General features: G+C 39.1%; 1 protein-coding gene across 1 annotated transcript in view; it reads left to right on the forward strand.

The window, feature by feature from the left end:
• Positions 1–27,403, forward strand: part of PSTPIP2 (proline-serine-threonine phosphatase interacting protein 2) — a 1,323,814-nt gene that overhangs the window by 1,102,381 nt on the left and 194,030 nt on the right. Inside the window, exons 5-6 of the mRNA XM_044078135.1 lie at positions 10,224–10,330; positions 11,585–11,647. Of these exons, the coding sequence (XP_043934070.1) occupies positions 10,224–10,330; positions 11,585–11,647 (170 nt within the window). The remainder of the gene's footprint in view (positions 1–10,223; positions 10,331–11,584; positions 11,648–27,403) is intronic.

A 27,403-nucleotide genomic window follows, 5' to 3' on the forward strand; every position in this document is an offset into this window, starting at 1 on the left:
TTTATTCTGGTGACTCCTCCAAGTGCCTTATTTTTGGTTATCAGTACGTTTTTTGGCACTTCTTCTACATTTTTCATTTTTATGTATATATATATATATATATATATATATATATATATATATATATATGTATATATATATCTATATATATATATATATATATATATATATATAGATGTAGCTATATTTACATATATATATATATATATATATATATTCAGAGACATTGCACAACCTAACCTTCACCCTGCACCTTCCCAATTACCACTGCTATGACATTCTATGTTTATATATTTTAATGTGTTTTTTTTTTCTTTAAAAGAAAAGGAACTCCCTTAACCAAGCTGATGAGACTGATGATGGTGGTGGTGGTGGTGGTGGGGGGGGGGGGGTAGTATGGGATGCTGCAGTCCACTGAAGAACACTGACACTCCTGTCTTCCAAATAGCAGCAACAACTGGACCTCAAGAAAAAATTTCACTCAATAACTGACAAGATTACAGGACCAACTTGTACAGCTGCTGCTGGACAGCTCCATTGTAGCCATTATTGACAGGAAATGCACAAGTCCTGAAAATAAGGCATGAATTCCTGTAGATTAGCCACCACAGGAGTGATGACTGACAGAATTCCTCTGGGATATAACTCCCTACTGAGGCCACTCACCTCAAGTGATGACAACACAGGGGTTGAGTGGGGCAACTGTGTTGTGGTGGCAAATGTCAGTTATCTAAATTCTGTAACAAGGGTGTAATTGGTGTTAGACACAAAACTATTAGAGAGATTATGTGAAATAACTGACAGTATTATATGTGATGACATTACAGGGCCTGTGATATTTATAAAGCCCTTGACGCAGTAACACATGATGGCTTATAAGGTATACTGGAATGTTAGGCTATTAAAAAACAAATACAAATAATTGTAATAATAGTTGGAGTAGAGTACTGTGTAATGGATGGTTATGAAAAATAGAGGAGTAAAGCAAGGTTGCCCATTAAGTGGTCTTTTATTTGGATTATTAATGAAAGCGGTAACTGTACGGAGTCTGCATGTGCTCCCCGTGGTCGAGTGATGTATAAAGACATGCAGGTAGGTGCATGCATGAATGGGTGTGCCTTCTTTGAATGTTGAGTGTCAGGATGGCAACTCAGCACCGTAAAAATCCACTGCCAGTCATAAGCAGACCAGTGTTCTGCTGTAGCAACCCCCAACCGGGAAAGCTGAAAGACAATGAAAGCAGTAACTAAGGAATGCATTGAAGTCTTCAAGGCAAGAAATACTGCATGGTAGGTTGGTTGTGTTTATCATATGCAGATGATATTCAAATCATCACTACCTCTGAAACTTCTTTGTGGATAGTATTTTAAGAAGTTAAACACAGACTGAAAGAAGTCAGGTTAATCTTAAATAAGCAGTAAGGTAGGGGTTATGGACATTGAATGTCAGTTCAAAATATTTGTTGTGAAAATTATGCATCAGCATCAGACCTGTCAACCATACCAAATTCCTCTGTATATACTGGTTTTGAGGACAAAATATTGGGGTGCCACGTATTCCCGAGTGGCCCCCTTAATTTCCGAATTCCTCAGTCTTTTTTTTTTTGTAGTGCCACTTTAAATTTTTGGATGATGTCACCACGCATCACCAGCTTACAGGGTGCATGATGACATCAGCTACTGCCTGTTGGACTCGGAGGGAAATAGGATAGGAAGTATAACAGTGATGGCGTGCAGGTGACATAATTTAAATTTTCCAGAGTTCCCCCACGTGTGGACATATCCTACCCTCCAGGTAAAAAAACAACTATTATCTAAGGGCCCTAAGAATAATTGTTACTTGTGCAATATTTTATCTTTATGATATTTTATCTGCTGATGTAAGTCTGTAGTAGTTTGTTCGATCATTATTTAATATGTGCTGGTGTGCAGATGTTCGTAGTTTGTTTGTAGAACTATTAAGGTTGTTCTGCTAGTGTGCAAAAGTCTGTAGTTCATTCTTAAGTCTCTGGCCAAGAACTGTTATGGTTATTGCGAATTTATGGCATTATCTGCTGTATTTAGATTTATCTGCTGGCCGTTGATGCAGTTAGTTTTTTTTTATCTGTGCTAACCGATTTAGTTTTAGTTCATCAGTGCTGGACAAATTACATTATATTATCTGTGCTGCTGGCTGTGTAAATCCATAGTTCAGTTAACTTGCATCACTAATCAGTATTTTATCTGCTGGTGTGCAAAGATCTGTAAGTCTTGTGGATTTATGGTATTATCTGATGGCCGATTTACATTTATGTTATCTGTGCTGCTGACTGTGTAAGTTGTGGATTTATGACATTATCTGTGCTGGCTGATTTACTTGCATTTGGTTTTATTTCATCTCATCTGTGCTGGCCAATTTAGTTTCAGCTAATCAGTGCTGGCCGACACATTTACATTATCTGTGCTGCATGCTGTATAAGTCCATTTAATGTACATCAGTATTTTATCTGCAAAACTCTGTAAGCTGTGTGTGTACCTGCATTTAGTTGTATTTTATCTCATTATCTGTGCTGCCTTTACATTATCCTGTGCTGCTTGCTGTCTAAGTCTGTTTAACGTACATCAGTATTTTATCTGCAAATGCTGGCCGATTTATATTATCTGTGTAAGTCCCGTTTAACGTGTACATCACTATTTTATCTGTGCTGGCCGAAAATCTGTTTAACATGCATCAGTATTTTATCTGCGAATGCTGGCCAATTTACATTATCTGTGCTAGTCCATTTAACATGTATAACAGTATTTTATCTGGGCTGGCCAATTTAGTTTTAGTTAATCAATGCTGGCTGATTTACATTTACATAATCTGTACTGTTGGCTGTGTAAATCTGTTTAACATACTGCAAATGCTGGATGATTTACATTATCTGTGCAAAGTTTAGTGCTGTTTATGCCAAGTCTGTTTGTGGTGGTAGTAGTAGCACAACAAGTAGAATACTTGCTTTTGATGCTGAAGGCTGTGGGTTCTATTCCCACCATATGGAGATAAATTACTGATACTGTGTTGTACGTTTATAGGTGGTGGTTCATAGGTTGGTACTAGGCTAGCAGCCCTAGAGCCTATACAAGCCTACCATAACAATTCCCTGGCTATTTCTTCCCACAATATTTACTTCCCTGGACCCCTGTCTAGCAGGGCGACTGACGTGATCCCAGGGTGAATTTCCTATCTCCCATCCAATTGTCAAGGTTCTCTTTGAAAAGGGCCAAAAAAGCACTCTGCTTGACATGTCTGGGCAGTCTATTCCACAGTCTGGGGAGTCTGGTCAGGAACCTATCCCTCCAGCATGTTTTGTTCATTGGGATGACAAGATTTAGATCCCTGGAGCATGTGGCTCTGAGGGATTGGGATTTCTTTAAGTGTAACATGTCCAATAGCTCTGAGTTTGACATGGCCTTGTATGTTAAGCAGAGATCACCTCTGAGTAGACGATATGTGACAGCTGGAGTTTTTTTAGATGGTCAGCATAGGGCATCTGCTTTAGGCCTGTGATTCTTTTAGTGAGGTATTTCTGCGGCCTTTCCAGTTGTTGCACATATCTTGAGTGGTACATACCAAATGGGCTGTTTTATTCTATAATGGGTCTAATGAGGGATGAGTACAGTGACACAATGATCTCCTTTGTTCTGGATGAAAAGCCTGTAGTGATGAGGTGTGCCACATAGAAGGATTTCCTGACTGTTGTGGCTATGTGGTTATTGAAGGTGAGACCACTGTCTACCTGTGTCCCTAAGTCTCCTATCACACTTTCGGTGTTTAGTGTACTGACACCTATGCTGTAATCCATGGGTACATGTTTTTTCCCAAGGGGGATAATTATACATTTCTTAGCACTGAGCTTGAGCCCATGGCTCTGGCATCATGCATCTGTTACTGTAAGGCACTTTTGTAGAATATTCACATAATTTGGAGATTCAATAATGGCTCCCAGTTTGCAGTCATCTGCGAACCTTGTTAGCCAGAGTCCCTTAGTGTTGGCCTGTACTTCAGAGAAATAGATGCCAAACAAGAGTGGTCTCAGGACTGAACCCTGAGGTAGATGCTGCTGTCCTGTGAATGTCCTCTTTGGTGGAGATACCTAGTAACTATGAACCTATTATCAGTTTGCCATCCATTCCCTATTGCAATATTACTAGCTTATTTTTTATGTAACAGGCAATTTATTCCTCAAGGGCAACAGGCACTTTATTTGTAGATGAAACAATGAAATTTAAAGTTGTTTGCTAGCAACAACCTTTTCATTAATTAGAGATCTCTTTAATGTGGAATTATTTAGATAAATTTTACTTCTGCAGAGATTGTGCATATTTACCGATACTGGTGGATTGTAGAAGTTTGAGTAGACTTTTATGATGGAAATGTTCTGAATTATTGGCTCATGCATTTTGTTTCATTACTTACTGGAAACATCTTCAAAACAAATTTAACACATGCTCTAACAAGTGTGCTGTGTTATACGAGGAATATAATTTAATACAATCAGGAAGGTGCATCAAAGAACACATATATGTTTCATGTGCAAGGGGCCTATGATTTGAAAACAGCTCAAAGGTAATCTTTATCCGCCACTGGCCTGATGCATTTTTTTATTATGGGTTTCAATGCTGTTTCAATGAATGTGAGTTTACTTTCAAGAACAGATAAGTTTTAATGCTAAGTCTATTTTCATTGTGAGACTGTATTGCTTTGTTTAGCAGATGCCTATTAGTGTTTGTGCTATAAAATATAAAATAAAAATTTGAAATGAAATCCAAATAATTGCTGTAGAAGTAAAGCGGTATGCACATTACAGTGTTTATGGTAAATGGGGGGAAATAGCCTATTAGTGGGACATTGGAATGGTGGCATCGGGGGAGGGCTGTGTATGGGGGAACCCCATTCAACCATGATTTTGTGAGGGTGAAGGGTGGCAAACTGAAAGACAGCCCCAGGCGGCACAAGCTGTAGGTACACCACTGATCAGTAGGCCATGGAGAATGATATTGGAGTTCCTAGCAAACTATAATCTTTTGTTAAGATTAGAATATTGCCTACCATTAAACCCCCCATTTTAACCACCAAACTCACATACTGCAAGTCAGCAGAAGAAACAAAATCCTAAGGTTTATCATCATCTCCTTTCCCAGTGAACACCATTGCTACACATTTCCAAAAAAACGATTACCATTTACTACAGGGTCTCGGCCTGGGGCCATGTTTTGGTTGGCTGTTCTTCAATTTGCATTTGAAAGTTGATATCCCACAATTCCATCAGATTGGGTGGGGTTACATAATTATGTATGCAGATTTTATGTTAATCAGCATAAAGATTTGTATCTATTTTTTATGGGCCTTTGTCCAAATGTTTGATGTTTCCAGGTTGAGATGTATGATCAGCATGGCCTGGTGACTGTTAGCCAGATGTATCCTGGTGATATGCAATGTATGAAGATAAGCAGTGTTATGACTAAAAGAGATGAATGATGGATGCACCCACAGTGCACTTGGATTACCACCTGCATCAACTGCCAACAGGAAAAGAAAGACATACACAGGGAGTCGGACAGGGATGGGAGAGATGCTATGGGCATATTGCCAAGCTGTACATCAAAATGGAAGAAGGCATGTAGCCTGATCCAAAAAGACATGGTTCTCCTTTGTCTCCTGGCAGACATGAGTAGTGTTATTTTAACACCGTGGAATGCTACTGTTGCATTCACTAATCTTAGAGTGAGTTCTGCTGTAGAAGATGGTATAAGGTTACTATACTGGTTTGTGAGATGAAGCATCCTCTGTCTCTTGACCTTTATAAATTGCACACTCATAGTATAGAAACATTACACAGTGCAAACTAGAGTAATATCTGTATGCCAACTCACCCTGCTCCCATGTTTCTCAGGAATAACACCCTTTGTATATAAAATTTGCCAGTCCAAATTTTCAGAACTGCAACTATTTATACCTATAAGGCACTTATTGCTACACAACAGGCAGTACATTGCCTTAAGTATTGCCTATGTAGTAGATGCAGTTTCTGGTTGAAATACCCTTTCCCCTTCCATCAGTAGTCACATGGTCAGCCTTACACATAGGCGAATTGAGTGATTGCTTAGGGTTCTTTGCTTGATTTTCTTACAAGGGCACTCTTTCCCCACGTATTTATTTATTTTTTACAGCAATGTTTCTTTGCTCTAAAAATATGTAAATAAATAACTTGCCTTTGAAGAAGAAAAAAATGTGCCTAGGAACATTGGGTGATCCAGGAAGTGATGCTCAGCTCCACTAAACGTAAATCACGTAAATGTTGCAAAGTTAACAGGAGTGCAGACCTCCCAGCATTCAAATATAGGTGTAAAGGCATGCTTGAAGGAAACTTTTTTTTTAAATATTTACTACTTGAAATAAAATTGGAGACATTATTTAGAGTTATGGGAATAATATGAATAGTGGAGCAGTTAGTTGTACAGTTGGCAGTGATACTTTTTATCTTTTGGCGTTAGTGGACAGTTGAGATGAGAGGAATGGTTTGGTGATGAGACAAGTATTTTTACAGTATTACTTGGCAATATTTTTAACCATGTGATCTGTGTGGACAGTTGAAGGTAAGATAGGTGGTGTTATTTTTTTTTCAGGGATGCTGGTAGTGATCAGCCAGATATTTTGGGCAGCATTGATCTGGCTTTGTGCTTTACATGGCACAACTTTGATTGGCACACTCAACTTGTTTGTGTGGATTGTGAAGATGAAGTATTGCATAGCTATAGCTCTCAATCAGGGATATACTGTATTAGCACTGTTAACTTAAGACTTTGACAGAATATAGGAGCACTGTACTGTCCCTAGAAGTAACAAGTTGTAAACATAACTGTCAGCAGTTTTTTTTATTTTCCTAACAATCAAACATCTGGTGCATATACATGTATCTATCTTTTGGGAGAGAGTGAATACTTAAGCTGTTTATGTATGTCTGACAGCAAATATGTTCTGTTCCATTGGTATTTTCAACATTGTCCCAGTCTGACATCAGGAATGGTACACAGAAGGTGGCTTTATTTTAGGGTAGGGAATGAGGAGGCATAATAAAAATAAATATGACAGCAATAACTTGAAATATGACTGTGCACATTTATGCCTTAATTTCAATCCCAATTTGACTCCGGGGGCTACACAGAAAGTGACTCCCTGTTTTGAGGTGGAGGATAGCAGGCAGATGCTATTGCCAGATATATGTATCCTCACAAGTAGTGAGGATTACAGGGTAGTCTTTGTCAGTTAGCATATGCTGAAAGGCTGCAGGAAAAAGCAGAGTTGAAGAGTAAGACTTGATTTATTTCCGTACTCATGGATTTTGTTTAGTCAATCACTGGATGAAAAGGTTGTTTAACAACTCTAAAATGCATCTTGTAGTATCTAGAAGCATAATGGTTTAATGCAGTTATTTCAACTGCAGTTATTACGGTGTAGTCTTGGTTAACTAAGTTGTGCTGAAAGGATTCAGGTAAAAACAAAGTTGAAGAGTAATACTAAACTTCTTTCTTTGACCATGTATTTTGTTTGGGCAATCACTGGATGAAAAGGTTGTTTAAAAGACTCTAAAGTGCTTCTCAGAGTATCTCGAATCCTAATGGCTTGGGGGGGCGGGACTAGTGACCCCCATCCCCCCAGTTTAATACAGTTATTTCCTCTGCATTTTTTACAGTGTAGACTTGATTAGTTAAAATGTGCTGAAACAATGCGGGGAAAAATAGTTATGGAGTGAGGCAACACTTCTTTCTTTGATCATGGTTTTTGTTTTTGGCATTGACTGGATGAAAAAGGTTATTTAAAAAAAACTTTAGAGAATGGGCAAACTTTACATCAGCACCCTGACTGGAGAATGAACCTTCTGCAGCAAGGTATTAATGTAGACATAATGCCCTCTGCAAACCAAGCTCACTGCTTCATGCCAGCATATTAAGCTGCAGTGGAGCTCGGACAGAAAAAAACTAATGTCCGCCATTATTTTACACCCGCTAAGTAGCGCTTCTGCCATTTAGCGACTGTAAATGTAAAGAAAAAGTGTGTGTGTGTGTGTGTGTGTGTATGTGTGTGTGTGTGTGTGTGTGTGTGTGTGTGTGTGTGTGTGTGTGTGTGTATGTATGTATGTGAGTTAGAGTGTATGCGTGTATGAAAGCAGAAAAGACTGTGTGAGTGAGATACAGAAAGAGTGAAGAGTGACAGCGATCCCTGACAGCAGAAGCAGCAGTTAAGAGGTCTGCATACCTCTCACATCTCTCAACTGTACAGAATTTTGAAAAATATTTTTGGCATGGTCCTCATAAAATTTTGTTTTTCTGGTAAATCACTGGCAAAGCATTGAGAATTGAAGTCAGAAAATAATGACAAGCATTTGAATTTCAGACTTCATTCCCTTCAGAAAAATGCATGCTAATGTAAAACCTCTTATTCTATCAACTTTCTGTTTGTAAAAGCAATATTTAAAAATTGTCCCTATTTTTGGGCCTTTGTTCTCCCATTATTTATGGCTTTGTCCAGATTTCTTGTTATAAGAGGTTGAAAGGTATCCTGTCAATCTGTTACCTCAACATATGTTTTTATATATTTTTGATGTGAAATGCTTCATCTAACACCATTACATATACTACAGCAAGTTTGAAACATTAGGCAGTGGAACTATTTTACATAAAAAATATATAAAAAAACTAATTTAGTACTTTAAAAAGGTAAGTAAAACACAATAATTTTACAGATAACCCATTCTCTAAGCACAATAATGCCCTCCAGGGGTGTGTGTTAATGTGTAATTAATGCCCTTCCAGGGGAGTAGAGGCCCATGGGAGGGTGTTAATTACTCATTAACACACACCCTGTCAGGCATTGTTACTTGCTTAAAATGCATCTCAGAGACTCTAGAAACCTCATAATTTATAGGGGCATTGCAGCCACCTGATGCTTGGCTTAACACAGTTGTTGCCTCCACATTTGTCACGAGTGCAGTCTTGCCTAGATGGAATATGTTGAATGAATGAATGAATAACTGCAGAATAAAAAATGAACAGTAAGACATACTGTGAGAAAAGGAAGAAAAAATTAATCTGGGCAGTGATGGTGGCCATGTTGGGGTGACATGGAGCCTTTTCGCCCAGGGAGCCGGTTTACCTAAGGCCAGCCCTGAATAGTCATTATTTCTGTAAAGAAAAAGTGTATTATAGCATCACATTTAAGACTGAACAGTATTTTTATTATACTTTGAGAGTAACTGGATCCAGCTGTTGCTGGCTTCATCATTGCACTCCGCTATATACATTCTGCAAGTGTGGAAAAATATGCGACAGTGAGACTTCTTTTTTTCCCAAAGTACACAAATTACAGTAGATTATGTGACATCATCAATTGGGTAAAAAAAAATTCTCAAAGGTAAGATGATGCTAAGCAGAAGTGAATGAAAGTGTTTAATGGCAGTGTTTTCTTGCAAATAGCCCTTACATTCTTTGGCTTTGGCCTGGTAAGACTTGTGTTACTTAAACACATGTAGTGGTCCTGGAAAGGGTAATATGAATTTGAATCTAGGGATACAATCACAAAGGAAAATAGTTCCTGTATGTAAATCATCCTTTGGGGAACTTTTGTTTGTCAAAGTCTGTATCAAATGTATGCTTTTCAATCAGACAGTTGTCCTTTATCCTTTCAACTATTTGATATAGTTGTGCTTAAGTAGGTTGACTTTCTGCTATAAATACTACAGCTCTCCTGAAGCATGTGTGAATTCTGCTAGTTAATAATGATTCAGAATGTTGACGAATGTTGGTGTTACTAAACGGAATTGCTGTCTCATTTTCTTGATGCTTGAATACTAATCATAATGGTGTATAGGGGAACATACTAAATACACTGAGATAATATTTTACAAATTACTCGTGCCAAATTCTGTAGTACCTAAAAATGATGCTGAGAATCATGCAAACCAACTTATACAGATGTGATTTGTAATACACATTAGAACCAGAAACAGGTCATACCTGTGCAACGATTTAGAAACTAGTCCATCTGGGTTCAAGGAATGAATCTTGTTAACCATTTTTTTAATAATTCACTTCTTTCCCATTGTGCAGGCTACTAACAGACTTGATTCCTCAGTCCAGAAGTATTTCATTTATTATCTGCTAATGTCTGTAACAATGTTTCTTGTGTGCATTCCTTTGCAGAGGTGGAGAATGTGGGACAAGCTCATTTGCAGCTGGCTCAGAGTATAAAAGATGAAGCAAAAAGACTTGAGGATTTCAGAGAAAAGCAAAAAGAGAGTCGGAAAAAGGTATTATTGATTTTATATGTTTCTTTCCGTTTTTAGTCTTAGAAGCTTAGCAACCAGATGATAGTAGATAAAAGTGTAGACATTAACTTATCATAAGGTGGTAGGAACAACAAGGCAAGTAAGTCTGAAGACCATATACATCTTGTCAAATACCACCCTCAGGATGTACCCCTCATATGCAGGGGAGGTGGGGGTGCAGGGTGGCTTGCCCACTGCAAAAATATAGATTTCTGTTGTTTTTCTGAAGTTTGACTTTCCAAAAAGTTGATCATATGGTCTTGAGCATATGAAGTTTGTTGAAAAGTTAAGTATTTGAATGGGATCTATTCACAGGCATCTACATATTTATAGTTGCAGACATAGGTTCCACAGTTTAAACAGTACCTAATTAACTAATAAATGTTCTATTAGCACAATTGGTTTATCAGTGCTCTTAGGGTCACTTTGAAAAGTCCATTTATGTAAACTACTTGCAAATGGTCTTTTGACTGTATTAGCCACTAGAATATCTGTCATATTACTTACAGTTTGAAATATGCTTTAAATCAGACATGTGGCTCTTACAATTTTATCTGAATTAAATTTTAGTTATGATTCACCAACAGTTATATTTCAGAAGACACACCAGCCCTAGCTAGCACTTCTAATTTCGTTTTTTATAATCCACATAGTTGTAGTCAGTTCCTTCCATGCCCATATAGATCTAGAGTACTTCTGTACGTTAAGAGGATAAAATTCTGACCTGATCAAACCAAACCTAATTCTTTTCAGTAGCGTACCTGTCAAAAGTAACATCTTTCAAACTGAATGTTATTTTGCATTCAGTAATGTTTGCACTTTCAGAATTTGCAGTGAGTATATACTGTCATATGTCTCCATGCAGCATTCCTTTTTTATTTATATTTTACCTCCTCTTATGTTTCTTGTAATTGATCAGTGGTACAGTATCATAACCTCCCTCCTAAAGATTTAATACAACATTTGTATCAGTCTCCCTCAAATGTATCTATCCATTCTGTGTTACAAAAATATGAAAATGTTTTCACACTGTTAGGAAGATAACTTGGGAAGCAAAATTACTGGTATGCTTCTTTTGGAATTCAAATTTCCAAGGAAAAAGGATTGTATAAACGTAAGTCTTAATGAATGTGAATTAAAAAAGAAGATGCTGTGCCTCCCAGAAGTGCTAGGATTTCCTCATATTTCTCTGAAATGACAGTGCTATTAAGACAATTATTTTCTGTTCACTTCTAGATTGAGCATACAATGGAACAACTACACAAATTGAAAACATCCCAGTACAAGAAAACAATGGATGTAAGTAGATGTTTTACTTATTAATCGTTTGCACCACTCTAGCCTTATTATGTAAGTGAATTCAAAAGTCCTAAGTGGGCACAATTGCTGCAAGGAGCTACAATTTTACTATCTGCTTTCATAGTCTGTGGCTGTTCATGTAATCAAACCTTGTTTTGTCAACAGAACACCTTCACAAATATAATCCTTAACCATTCTTGGAGGTTTGCCCCCACTTCACTTTGGCAATCTTTTTAATATTTTTCTGGAAAAAGTTTGGATGTATCTGTCATTGAAAGAGGACTCAGATATGTCTCCTATATCCTCCACAATCCTTATATTCTGGCACCGTGCTGTGTGGTCACGTGGATGGTACACCTTTTCATTTTCTAAAAATACTTTTCTTAATGAAGGCTATGATGTTAGAAGGACAAGTCAGACATCCCTGCTTCCCAGCAGATGTTTCCTGGTTGTCCTGTGGCTTCCTTGTGTGTTCCAAGCAAGCTGAGAGATGTAATCCCTGCAGTGTTTCCTGTCTTTGCCTTGGAATCTCATACCACTGTGTTGTGCTTGATGTGCTTTCAATGGGAGGAGTACAGGCAGTGTCTTTGTTTGGATCCCAGACAATATCAACTGAATCCTCTCAACCCAGAAAGGAAAAAAAAATCCTTGTTTCCTGTCTTTACTGAACTAGAATAGTCCAGTCTTCAGATATTGCTGATCTCTGGGCTGTGTCATAGTTCCTGTGTTACCATATCCTTATTTGGATAGGAGGAAGCTTCTTTGTTCACCAGTGAGAGTGGGGAGCTCTGAGCAGCCTATCTGTCCCTTGAGGAGTGGTTCCAGCCCAGTGACCTGTAGCTTATTGGCCGTTTTGGGCCATTTCCTATCTCTTTCTAACCCCCTGCTTTAAAGCCAGCTTTAGCGCGCTTTTGTGCTTGTAATTTAAAGTTTGTCCTGTTTGTTGCATTTACTTGTTGAGGCTACACACTCAAGTGCGCTAGCCTGTGTTACATATTTATTGCATTTTTCTGCTGTTTGTTGCATCTTTCCTGACCTAGAGTAGTCCAAATACAGGCTTTTCTGTATTCTGGACTTTTGGAAAGTTCCTGTGTTACCCATTTCCTTTCTTGGATAAAGGGAGGCTTCTTTGTTCACCAGTGGCAGTGGGGAGCTTAGAGCAGCCTATCTATCCCTGGAGGAGTGTTTCCAGCACAAGAATCTGGTAGTTCCTGTGTTGCCCATTTCCTTTCTTGGATAAAGGGAGGCTTCTTTGTTCACCAGTGGCAGTGGGGAGCTTGGAGCAGCCTATCTATCCCTGGAGGAGTGTTCCCAGCACAAGAATCTGGTATTCTATTGGCCGTTTTGGGCCAATTTTTAGCTCTTTCAAGTCCCCCTGTATAAAACCTGCTTTAGCGTGGCTTTAGCGCGGCTTTGCGCAATTTTGCACATAGCGCAGCATCGGGCAGCGCCACTTAATTGGGTTTAAACCATTCTCGGCTCCAGAAAGTCTGCTCTTCACTTTTTCCCTTAGAACTGATCTAGTTCTCATAATAAACACCCTATTCCCACTCTAAAGCCTGGCACTTGCTCACTAAAGCAATTATATAAGTCAGCACTAAAAAATTAAAAGCACTACACCCTCACAAACTCCTCTTGAGTACTTTGTTCCCCATTGGCCCTTTTTTTCAATTATAAAGGAATTCCCAATACTATTCTAGCATGTCCAAAGGTCAGTTGTCAATCTCCTCTCCAGTCCAGCTGGTGAATCTGGGAATCTTGAGGCAATGTTACAAATGCCTCATGTACACAGAGAACCCTCTACTCCTCCCAACAAATTCCAACACATGTGAGAGATGCAACCATATAGCCAAACTGGAGGCTAAGCTCTCTCAACTCAGTACTGGCGTAACCAGTCAGGAGGAGAAGGAAACCACACTCACTAAAATTCCAGTCTCACATAGACCTACCACGACAGCAAACCAAACACATAAACACACAAAAACATACTCGGAGGCTCTAAATAAAAATCTGCCGAAGCAGCAGAGACCTCCAAAGCAGACACCCAAGCAACCGCTACCCCAAAACAAAACACATGCAACACATAGCTCACAAAGCCAGTGTGCCGAGCAGTCACAGCCCTTAAGACTAAACAACACACCTGATACACTTGTAATAGGTGACTCTATCGTCAGACACACTGACGTCCCGCTCACCAGGCTGAACAAGGAGAAGGTCATGGTGAGCTGCCTTTCAGGCGCTAGGATCTGCCACATAACACAAGCACTCAGGTCACTCCAAGGCAAGTACAAATATGACTCCGTCATTGTCTATGCTGGTGTGAATGACCTGAGATGTACCTCCCCGGACTACATGAAAAGAGACATAGAGGAGCTCTCTAAGCATGTAGCCCAGGCTGGTATGACCCTGACCTTGAGTAGCATCTTACCCTCACCAAGAATGATGCCACAATATGAAGACAAGATGATCAATTTCAACAATTGGCTTAAGTATTGGTGTCATTCAAAGGGGATCCAATGCCTGTCTGCCTGGGATGACATGCTCGACAAGCCACGATGCTTCGCTAGGGACGGCTTGCACCTGTCACCCCTGGGCTTTTGGATATTGGCAAAGGCTCTTGCCACCCCCATAGTGCAGTGCCTTTTTTAGGCAAGGCTCAAAAGACAAACCCACCTCCATAGGTATCACAAGGGATAAGAAACTAAGAGTAATGCTACTCAACGCCAGAAGTCTAAACCTCAAGATGCACGCACTCAAAACTCTCCTTAGCATGGAGAACATCGATATCTGTGCAGTAACAGAAACCTGGTTCAAGGCTCCCGAGAGCACCCCAGCACTACCGGGTTATACCTCATACCATGTTTTTCATCCCCAAAACTTGGACTGAACCACAAAAGGAGGGGGAGTATCAGTATTCGTCAAAGATACCCACACATCCAGGTTGGTGGCACAGCACGAAGCATCAGAGACTATCCATGTGCAACTAACAGTGGGTAAAACTGCCTTCCAGTTTATAGCCTGCTACAGACCACCCTCCCAAACCCAGGAACCCCACTCGGCCTTCCTGAGAACACTGGAAAATATGAAGGTCTCTCCAAACACCATTATATTGGGCGACTTCAGCTACCCTAACATAGACTGGGAGCATTACTCTAGCTCCAACACCCTAGCCCAAAGGTTCCTAGAATTTATAAACTCAAATGCTATGGAACAACTTGTTGCCTCTCCCACAAGAGGGGAAAACATACTGGACCTGATCATCACCAACATGGGGACTCTATGCTCCAGACCAGAAGTGTATCCCTCACTGGTAAGATCAGACCATAAACTACTCTCACTAGATATTCACATCCCGACCCCAGCCCCTGCCCAGAAAACCACAGTGAAAAACTTCTCTAAAGCAAATTTCACACTCCTCAATACCGAGGTGGAATCATTCAAAGCCCCCGGGCCTGTGGAAAATACGGCCCAGACCGCAGAATCCTTTATAAACGCATTCTATGAACACCTTCAGGAATGCATGGATAATGCAATCCCAAATAAAACCAAGACCCAATCCTCCAAAGTTAGGCGTCTTGTCTGGTGGACCCCAGCCATAAACAAACTATGCAATAGAAGGCGAAGCTACTACATGATAGAGCAAAATCCCAAAAAGGGAAGGCATCTCTGATCAGTATTAGCAAAAAACTACGGGCACTCATAAAATCGTCTAAGGCCAGCTTCGAGAGAAAAATTGCAAAGGACACTAAGGATAATCACAAGGCTTTCTGTAGTTATGTTAGGAACCTGTGTGGGAATTCCCAGATATGCTCAGAATTAGTCCAAAATGTCAAAAAATACAACGAACCCACACACATTGCCAACATCCTAGCTGACAGGTTCAGCGCAAACTTCTCCCCCACTTCCCCACCAAAAGGGCAAATATCTATCCCAGCAGAGTGCTGCCCCCCTGACATCTCAGATGCTCAGGTAAGAGCCGCTCTCTCCAAAGCAAAAAACACAGCATCAATGGGACCAGACGGTGTCCCGGGCTGCATCCTACATGAACTCAAATAAGAACTAAACCCAAAGATAAAACTACTGTTCAATGTCAGCCTTACTACAGGATATGTACCCAAAGAGTGGTGTACAGCAACAGTGGTCCCTCTCCACAAAGGTGGTGCCTCAACGGATCCTGGAAACTATCGCCCCATAAGCTTGACTAGCTTGGTCTGCAAAGCTATGGAAAGGATCATCATGGACCTCATAAATAAAGATATTGGGGACCTATAGACACTGGATCCTACCCAGTTTGGCTTTGTTAAGGGCAGATCCTGCCTCTTAAACCTGGTCGACTTCTTTGAAACAGTCACCAAGGCCATTGACGAGGGGAAGGTGGTCCACACAGCCTACCTGGTCCTTGCAAAAGCCTTCAATACAATACCCCACTTGGGCATTATAGATAAGCTCACCAGCTTAAATATAAACCCCTATGTCACTAGATGGGTTGCAAACTGGATCAAGGACAGAACCCACATGGTTAGAATTGCTGGAGCCATGTCATACTCCAAACCAGTTACAAGTGGCGCCCCACAAGGCTCAGTCCTGGGACCTCTCTTGTTCGGTATATATTTCTCGGAGGTACAGGCTAACACGGAAGGACTGTGGCTGACCAAGTTCGCAGATGACTGCAAACTGGGCACCATAATAGACTGTCCAGCTGACACAAGCATCCTACAAAAGGGCCTCATAGAAACAGACAACTGGTGCCAGGGCCATGGCCTCAAGCTAAACGCCAAAAAGTATATAGTCATCCCCTTTGGCAAAAACAAAGTGCCCACAAATTACCACATAGGTGGTAATCCATTAAGTACGGAAGAAGTAATTAGGGACCTGGGGACCCAAGTTGATAGCAATCTCTCATTTGACAACCACGTGGCCAAAGTGGTTAGAAAAACATTTTATATAGCCCACCTAATCATGAAGGGATTCACATCTAGATCAGGGGAGGTCATCGTGCCTCTTTACTCAACCCTCATCAGGCCCATAATTGAGTACAATGCCCCTTTTGGGATGTACCTTACCAGACACCTGCAGCAACTGGAAAGACCCCAAAAGTACCTCACCAAGAGGATCAAAGGGCTCAAACAGATGCCATATTGCTGTCCAGTTAAAGAAACTCCAGCTCTACTCAGTGGCATACCGCCTGCTCAGAGGCTATCTGTGCCTGACGTATAAAGCCATGTCCAACCTGGAATTAATGGACATGCTACACCTCAGAAAATCCAAATCCCATCAAGCTACGTGCTCGCGAGACTGGAACCTCAGCACTGAAATAAATAGGACATGCTGGAGGGACAGATTCATAACCCAGAGGCTCCCTTCACTCTGGAATAAAATCCCAGTCCAGGTTAGGCAGAGTCCCTCATTGACTCTCTTCAAGAGGAATCTTGATGAGTGGATGGGAGATAGTAGGTTTACCCCGGGTATCACTTCACTGTTAGACAGAGGCGCAGTATACTAACCTCGAAAAAGGGCATAGCAAAATTCATTTAAAATGGGTGGCGAAAGCCAAACACACTCTGGCTTGGCTTATAAATGCCCTGGGGCAGATAGCCTAGTATGAACCTATGAACCTATAAAAGTCACTCTATCCCAAGATCCTTGTGTATTACTAAGCTCTGTCATTCAGTGAGGATGTCATTACAGAGGAGCATTGACATGTGTCACTCCAACTCCTAGTCATTACTTAAAGCTTGTGATCATAGGTGATGAGGGTAACGTATAAAGACTTGCAGTTTATAAGCCTCATCATTTGATTTAGTTTTTGCTTCATCCCCAGAATCTGCTGTAACACCTGCAGAACTGCTGCTTTACCCCAATGCCAGTCAACCCTCAGTCCCTCCTAACATTATTTGTTAACAAAACCCCAAGAGACAGACTCTTCTGCTTGATGCATCTGTTTCTCCTACATAGAGAAATGTGTTATTTTCTAGGAGAAATAATGACCCCTGATTTGGTGATAAGAATTTTCATCATGTCCACTTCATGTTCATAAAAAAAGCTACTACAGTGCATTTTAGAAATGACAGTTATTGGAGTCCAAAAGTACAAGTCATCATCAAACCTCAAAGATGCTGCCCTCGTGTCCCCAGAAGGGATACCACCCGAATCTTATCTGCATGTTAATATGATATCCATGTTAGTGCAGAAGAACAGCAAGTAAGGTACTCACCTTTCATGTTTGGAGGATGCAAAGTCTGCAGGTCCTATCTCTTTATAGAAAAGATGCTTAGGTTCATATTTCACTAATCATGCTGTTCTAAAGCACAAGGGGACCACAATTCTAAAGTATCATATTTAAGGTGAAATATTAAATTAAATTCCATCTGACTGAGCTAATGATAGCTTTGGTGGATGTTAAAAATCTTATAGCTCTTTTGAAAATGAGAGAGTGTTTTGTTAACTTCAAATTGTGTAATAAGAAATGATTTTATCTGTTCAGTATAGTTACATCAGCAAGTAATAGAACATGACATTAAATAAAGTTAAATTACATCAGACAGACTGTTACATTAAGAAACATTATATTATTTCACATTGTATTCCTTCTTTATCACGAGACTTCTTAAAAACTACAACTTAATAATACTTTCTTTTCACAATTGAGTTCCACTTAAATGATTCAAATCATTCAAAAAAGTAGCTTGATTTAACTTACCTCCCATGGGTTACTTACTAGCTCACTCTCACTTTCCTTTCCTTCCCTCTCAAGGTGCCCAATGTGTCTGCAAACAGTCTCTGCCATATTAGCTATCAGCAAGGTGTTGATACTTTATCCATCTTTTCCTTCTGTTGCAGGTCTGAATTTTCATATATTCCATAAAACGTTATTTTTCACATTGACTTTTCTATACATTCACATTTGTTAGTCACTATTCCAGAATATTTAAATATCTCACTTCACTGAACATGGCAATGCTTACCACACTCATTTTACACGTTTCAGGCAGATTCAAGTGGTACAGTCAAGAAAAAAGTTCTTTCTTAAACTTTTCTTTCCTTGTGTCTTATTCCTCTTTTTCACCAGGCCCACAAATCAGCATATCATAAACTTTCTTCATAAAATAAGCGTGCCATTCTGAACTATTTTTTCTTGTACTTCATCTGATTTAATCCTCCATCTATTCTTATTTATCTATCTGTTTGTTTATTTATTTATGTTTGTAGTTTTCCACTGTATACTTTGCTGCTGACAACCCATTGCTTTCCACTCATATTGCTTATAACTTTAGTGTCCCCAGTATTAGCTGGGACCAACTTTGCCATAATTAGGTTGGAAAGAGGACAGGGAGGATGCAGGGAAACACAGAGTAGAGACTCTAGCAATATCAGATGTACAGCTGTATATATGAAATATGTCTCTACCTGTAAAGAAGTTACCTTGCAAACCAGCCTTTTTTCCATTCTTCAAGTGGACTTGGGCCCAGGAATAACAAAAAAGGAACCAGAGGGGTGTCATTAACCACATATAGACTGCAGTGACAAACTCCCACCACTCCTGCTATATCTTTGTGAAAACAAATAGTTGATCCCCATTACATGTCTAGTACAGGATCACATGCATGTCTAGTACAGGATCACATGCATGTCCAGTACAGGATGACATGCATGTCCAGTACAGGATCACATGCATGTCCAGAACAGGTTTTGCACTGGTTCTGCATTGCTGCTCCTGAGTCAGAGGCACAACAACTCTTATCTGAAGTCTCCTTTCTATTCCTTTCTAGCTCTTGGTACATGCTGTACTAGGGAGGCTATGCAGGATAATCCCTCAATAAATGAAGTACATCTTCCTACATCCTCTTTGGAAGTGGAGGCCACCATCACAGTTTGCCACTCCAGATGTCTAATGTCCATACTATCGGCTCAACATAGAAAAATCCTTTAACCACAACATGCCAGCAGTTCTTGACTTCTCCAAAAGATATAGACACATGTCATGTAGTGCTGATGTCTTGCCACAGAAATGTAAATTGCTACTGTATCCTTAGCTACTGCAACAGGCCTAGTCCCACTTGTTCCTTGTAATGTCATGTCCTCACAGAAGGGGATGCCCACCAGCTTTCGGAGTTCTTAAAAAATGTAATTACATTCACATACACTGGCACAATTTGAGCATTATTTATTTATTATGTGCTGCAGAGAAATCTTATCCACAACTCCTCCTCAAAGTCAGCAGATGGTTTGCCACAACCTCACTGAGACCATTCAATTATCATTCTTCATTAATTAGACACAGTGTTCTCAAATCCTCCTGAACAGTTATTCCCCAGTGCAATTCCTTATTTTCAGTTACAAAAATTGTGTAAGTTTGTTGAATACTATCAGTGTCTATGTGGCACAATGTTCTCAGGTAGCATATTGCAGTTATCACTTTTTTTTCTTCTGTGAAATTCTTTACATCAATCTTAGCCCCTATTTTCCACTTACAAAAATTGTGCAAATTCACTCAATAATACTAATGCCTGATTGTCACAGTGTTCTCAAGTAATGTAACACTGTTAATATTTATTTCTTTTTCCTGTGTGAATTTGAAGTAGCAACATAAACTGCCTTTTCCACTCATAAATAAACCCATCATGGGTAAATTGCACTATGAAGAGCAAGGTATAGCTACCACAGTGTTGTGCTATTTTCATTTATATCTCCCCCTCTCTGTAAAATTCTGTATTACCCAAGACAAAAATGACACTCTTTTCCATTTACAGTTCAGTCAGTAACTCCGGTGTCTGTGAAGCTATCATTTATGAATCTGTTTATCGACAAAGTCCACTTTTTTCCATTCTCAAAGAGTGGTATAAATTTTGTCAATAATGATCTAAAGTAGTGAGAGACTATCAAACGATATTTTCCTGTATAGAATTCCATGAGGCAATACAAGCTCCCATTTCCCTTTACTGTGTAGTGACAGCAAGGCATGACTGTTATTGTGGGGTGTTGATGTTATTATTTTATCCTCCGTGAAATTCCTTGTATCACAGTGTATCATCCCTCCTCTTTTCCTACAAAAATAATGAGCAAATTCAGTTATTTTCAGCAGTGACTGTGTGTGCCTATACAAATGGATGTTTAGAGTAATTTAATTCAAGTAAAATGTTAGATCTTACAAGTAGCTATTTAACCTTTTGTCATCAATTTATTAATGGCAATAAAGTTCATCCAGCTGATTGTCTTTTAGCGAGACACAGTCTAGAGAAAAATAGTTGGTTTAATATACACATTTGTAAGGAATGTATTGGCAATAAAATAAAAATATACTTGAATCACCAGTCTAAACCTATACCAAAAATTCTAGATTTTTTCAGTGTTAATAGTAATTCAACTAAAAATGCATCCTATTTATCAAAAATGTATAAGATTATAAGAGCTGAGTTTATTATTCATGATTTGACAGTTTGTGACTACTCAACAAAAGTTAATAATGAAGTTTTTTCAGATGTTAATAAAAAATATTCTTAAAATCTGCAGGAAAATCTACATCTTCACTTTATTCGAAAATTTACACATGGATTTGTTGCATAGAGTTTTTTAACTCCTCATAAAGTTGCACTAATATATAAATAAAAAAACTGCTGGAGATGAAGTATTTGATGTCGGTTGGTTTCATATGATAATCAAATGTAAAATGGTATATTCCTTTTGGATGGAGTTCAGAAACTTTTCTCAAGCGCTGTGGTCAGATAGTTGTATTATTACTGATTCTTTGATTCTATTTAATGCCCCAATCCCAGATTCTTTTCCAGCCTCACAAATGGCTTTTCTTACTCTAGCTATAGCTATGAATGTTATTACTAAAAACCTGGAGCTGTAAAACTACCTTTCTTTTACTGAATTTGTTTGTTCAACTAAGACTGTATGTAAAAAAGAGATGCCAACTGTAAAAATGAGAACTACGAATGTCATTCATCAATTCATATCTTGGCAAAAACTAAGTGATGTACTGGAAAAATATTAATGGTTTAGCTTATATAAGAAACTCTTGTTATGGACTTTTGTAAATATAGTTATTCATTTGTTTTGCTTTTTTGAATGTTTGATTTTTTTGCTTGCTATTTTAAAATCAAATAAAAAATTAAAAAAAAAAAAAAATGGCTGTGTGTTCCTAGACATAACAGTTATTTTTTTTCACTTTCTGTAGAGCTTTTTTTGTGTAAACATAAGCCTGCCTTTTCCAATACAAAACCTGATGTAAATTCATTAAGTAATAGTGACATCTGATTGCCACATTTTTTGTTATTTTGTTTGTTTATGTGCACGTAGAATTGCTTTTATCAGTGCAGGCTCCTTCATTCTTTCACCAAATGTAAATATGTATGGCTACAATGGCACTCAGGAGAAAGAGTATGCACTTGACACATTGTTCTCAGGCAGTGTAATCAGGCTAGTATCCACATTCCCAACACACACACTTGTACTACAGCTCTGCCTATAAGCACCTAGTCTGTTAATTAGTTTAAAAAGTATATTTTCACAGGTTATAACTGGTGGCCATCTACTATAACCATCTTCTTAAACACAGTTTACATGCAAGAAACAAGCCCACTTCCCCCATTCCCAACACTCAGAACACAGTCTCTATCTCCAGTACTAAATAGGGGCTATATTTGTAGATGGTAACTGTGCATTTGAAAATGATGATCACATTGGTTCTGCTGTCAAAGTATTACAGTAGTTTGATAGATTTCTGTCTCACAGAAATGTTTTGGTTACCACAAATAATATCTCAAACATTGGCACTACCTCAAAAGGTGTACGACAGGGATCTTTACTTGGACCACTTTTTTCCTCACCTTTTATTAGTGAATTGTCATCATACCTACCCAACACAGATTGTATATACAAGTACTACTGATAGCCCACAATGATCCTAACTGGCTTAACTCAGATCTGCAAAATGATTGCTCTTTCACATTTTAATTTCTACAAATCTTTTGGCTTTCTAATACCATGACTTGACTGGACCCCTTTACTAAGTCAGGGTGTAATTAAAGATCATGAAATTAGTATTGTTTCAAACTTTGATGTTAGCCAAAAGTGCTCTTTGCAGCATCCGCATTGTGCTCATAACTGACTCCTTCTTCAATTCATAAGGAGTTACATGGATTAGTAACATATCTAAATACGATTGTAGATTCTTTTTTATAAGACCTGTTGCTCCTGCTAGTATTGGAACTGTCTGGGTATCTTTCTTTTGCATTGTTCTTTCTTAATTTAATTTCTCCAAGTCTTTTGGGTTTCTAATACCATTACTGGAATGAACCCCATTCCTAAGTCAAAGTACGATTAAAGTTAGTGAAATTAGCATTGTTTCAATCTTTGACATCAGCCAAAAGTGCTGTTCACAGCATTTGCAATGTGCCCAGTATTTACTTCTTATGCAATTCCATATACAGTTTCATGTATCAGTAACATATCTACTACTGTAAATTATTTTTTATGAGACCCATTGCTCCTACTACTACTGGAACTGTCTGGGTATCTTTCTTCCACGTTTCTCTCATTTCTGCTTATAAATCCTTGTGTTTTATGACTTTCTATTTCTCTGTATGTAAGACACTGTTGTCATGGGGTGTAGCAATTTCAATGATCAATGCTACTTTTGTCTTCTTTTCATGGACTACTATATCTGGTTTTCTCACATCTATTTTTTTGAACTGTGGGTAATGGGTGATTACATGTAACATAGATTTCATAATTCTCTAAAATGCTTTGTGGCTCGTGTTTCCAATGCTTGTCAGCTACTTCATTGTTGTAATGTTTACATAATTCCCAATGCAACAGTCTTGCCACTAAACTATGCCTTTCAGTATACAGGCTTGCTGCCATAAGTGTATCACACCCAGCAACCAGATGTGTGACTGTTTCCAGTTCTGTTTTACCAAACCTGCATTTGTCTGTTTCTCCCACATTTGCAATGGACTTTGTAAACCAATGCGTACATAGTCCACTATATTCAGCTGCTAATATTAACCTTTCATCTTTCGGCTTAAATTGACTTCTCCTTACCCATTCCTGCTTCAGATCCTGATCAACATGAGGTCGTTCTAGGAGTTTTCTGTACTTGCAACTACATTTATGCCTTTTCCACATTTTTTACCTTCTTATCTGATCCTTCACTTTATATTCTTTCTTTCTTTTTTTTTTTCATCAGATTTGGTTGCCTGATTTTTGTCTGCTTCTGGTTTGGTTTCTATTCCCGCTTGACACTGATATGCTTCTGCTAAATTAAGCAGGAAGCTATCTTAGATTTGTTCTCTTCATGTCACTATGTTTAGATCTGATGAGGGCAGCAGGTATATATGTAGTCCTATGATTACAGTTCCATGCATGTAATGAATTTCGAGGAGGCCCTTACCGCCTTCTGAACGAGGAATATATTAATCTTGGTATACACAGATTTTTATATATAATTTGATAAGCAGGAAACATTGTTCTTGTTTTTCCATCCAACTGATCCAGTACCTTTTGGAGATCAGTCATTCACCACAAAACTGTAAGTTGCAATAGGAAGAGCAAATTATTTATAGCTTGGACTTTCCAATATGTCAAGGCAGATTTCAGTATTAATTTTAGTCTTCAAAAATATTCTTGACTTGAGTTTTGTTCGCATTTGTTCATGTTTTATTGTTGAGATCCTTTATCAATTCCCAAATATTTATACACTCCCTCTTGCTCAAGTTCTTTTATATCACATTCTTGTCCCAAATTGATGTTTTCTTGGTGCTTTCGTTTTCCTGCTTTAAATGTTGCTTTTGCACACTTAACAAGACCAAATGACATTCATTTGTCTTCTGAGAAAATTTTGACCACTTCCAGTTGTGCTTTCAGTTCCTCATTTGATGAACTATACGGTTTTAAATCATCCACAAAAAGATGAGAGGTCTTTGCACTTTGTTGTTTTCTACAAGCCAAATTGTAACCATGTACTAGTATGTTAAGTAGACAGCTTAATGGGTTAAGGGCATGACAACAGAGCAGCAGTGATAGAGTCACCCTGGAATATCCTCATTTTAATTTTTATCCCTAAGATAATAATTTTTCCTTTATCATAGCTTAGCTGCAAAGTGGCTTGACACTGTTTCATGGTCATTGAAATGTAATTGATCAATGTAGTGTGTATCTTAAACACCAGTAAGCGCTCCTTTATCCATGAATGTGGGATGCTATTTTTGTAATCTATCCATCCCATACTTAGATTATTCCCCTTTTTACGATTATCCATTATGACTTTAACAACAGAGGATTATTTGTTCCCTTTGACTTTTCTTTGTTACCCTTTTTGTTCTATTGCCATGATTTAGTCTTCTTCTAAATAACTGTAAACTCTATCAGCATCAGTTCCAGTATATAGTTTATATAGCTTTGGAAGGCATGTTATTGGTCTATAGATTTTGGGTTAGCTTGCAGGTTAACTCATTTACCATTTATTGAATTACACGTCCAATTAAATAAGCAGCTTACCTCTGCTCACTTACTTTACTTATCAAGCAGTGTCCAACTACTCATTTTCCATTCCCAACTCATTGAACTGAACATCCAACACCAAAGGGGGAATGGAAGAGGGGAAGCCTGCCCCTCTTCTCCACCCACCAGCCTGACCAGGCTGTTCTCTCTCTCTCCGACCAAACGTCCAACAACCTAACCACCATTAAAAGGCATTAAGTCAAACATCATTCTGTGCACCCCATCCTCTCTAACCAAACAGAATCTGTGTCATCACCTCCCAAAGCCCTATCACATAAATAGCAAAAGTAACCAGCTGCCTAAATTGCTGAAAGTAAGTCACTAATCCCTCTCCAGTGGTAAATTAACAAACCATAACCTCATAACTTAGCATAACCACTGTCCATTAGCTAAATACTCACTTATCTAGCTACCAATAGAAGCTTCATAAAGATTCTCAGGTCATTACTGACCTACTGGACAACCAGCACACTAAACCCACTACCACTTGAAACCATGCAGAGGCAATTGCATACCATCATGCCATACTGCACCCCCATTTTACCCCCCAGTGAATATAATAATGACCAAACAAGATTTCTTTTCAAAAATTCAAGTTAATAGCAATCCTGCCATCACACCAACCATCCATTATAAGCAATAAGACATTTGAATGATCATCATAGCATTTTACCAGTACACATCCAAAAGCCATACCACTGCCATGTAAAACAAATGAAAATGAACCCTAACCCCAACAGCTCCAGCTGAACCTCCTAAGCCAGATTAAGATGGAACTCCAAATATCCAACATCCCCTCAGTCATCCTTCCTTCCATCCAACAAGCTACAAATCCAACCCTCCTAAATTACATCCCCCAACTAAACATCACATGCCTTATTTGTCAGCAAATGAAAATCCCCCATCAACATCCTTATCCATCTGCCAAGGCCATCCCACCAAAATACTCCACAAGATGCTAAAACAGTGCATCAATTTAGTAAATGTCATAAAAACTGCTCAAGCAACTGGATGATATGCAGTCTCCAAAGCCCAGCCAAAAGTTTCCTTCCCTCTGTTACCTTTGCATCTGGTAAGAAATTAAACCATAACCTACATTTGCAAGGAATCCCAAAATGATGCCTCGCTTAGGCTGTCTAATTTCAGTGTAGACAACAAAACACCCAGTTCCTCACATGTCCTACATATACTGAAGTCATACGTGTACTGAAACACCTCCTATCAGCCGACAACATAAGACAAATGGTACAAGTGAGACTACTTCTCAACCCTTAACCTGGTATGTGACAGTAGCAAAACCTACTTGAGGGATAGATTCATCTCCCAGAAGATGCCACCTTTTAGAACTCCCACTTTATGTCAAACACCTCAACTAACCCTCTACAAGAATTTCCTATGATCGTGTGAGTGTTGTGACTATACCCCACCTGCAGAAGCCCCAAACTCCTCTTAAACAATCCCAAACCTTGCTTTACCCCACTCCCAACATACCTCCTCCTCCTCCATTGCCCCTAGCACTACCCCATCTCGCACCAACTTTGATGTGCCGTAGTGAGCACCAAATAAAGTAAGATTACCTACCACCTCATTGTGCCCCACTCAAGCAGCAGTGACATCCACCCCAGCAGAATTCATTACCTTTCAAATCCACTTACGCCAAGCCACTGACTGCCGCTCACTCTGGGCTCTCGCATCTGTGACCTCATCACACACCACTCTAGCGACCGGGACATTCACAGCAACAGCCTCCATCACTTTTGGGGCCCACTTCCTTCAGGTCACCAACCAACCTCAGGCTGCTGACTGAATGCCAACTCAGTACTTCCCCATCTGCAAAAGAAATAAAACTGTAAATTCTCCATACCCACATACGCCCAAAACTTTAATGACAACATCAACCACTGTCAAGACTTACCTTTTTCATCAACTACACGGTTACTACCCCACCCCTCTTCCCTTATCCTCAGGGACCTGGCACTGCCATGTCCCCCCGCAAATACTTACATAGCCACCAAGGAACATACTACCAAACTGTTTCATGAGACCAACAGCAGTAATTGAACCTATGCTTTTAAATGGCCCTAGTAAAATGCAGAACTGAAATTGAACTTCTACTTGACTATGTTACGTTTATACACTGTGGATGAGGGGACATCTAAATATCAAAATACCTAGTTCCTTGTGATTTCCATACAAAATCAGAGGCATGTTAATTACATATCAACCCTAACAACGTTTCAATAATCGAGC

Source organism: Protopterus annectens, chromosome 1.part1 (genome assembly GCF_019279795.1).
Source record: "Protopterus annectens isolate FY-2018-M chromosome 1.part1, PAN1.0, whole genome shotgun sequence".
Lineage (NCBI taxonomy): Eukaryota > Metazoa > Chordata > Ceratodontiformes > Protopteridae > Protopterus > Protopterus annectens.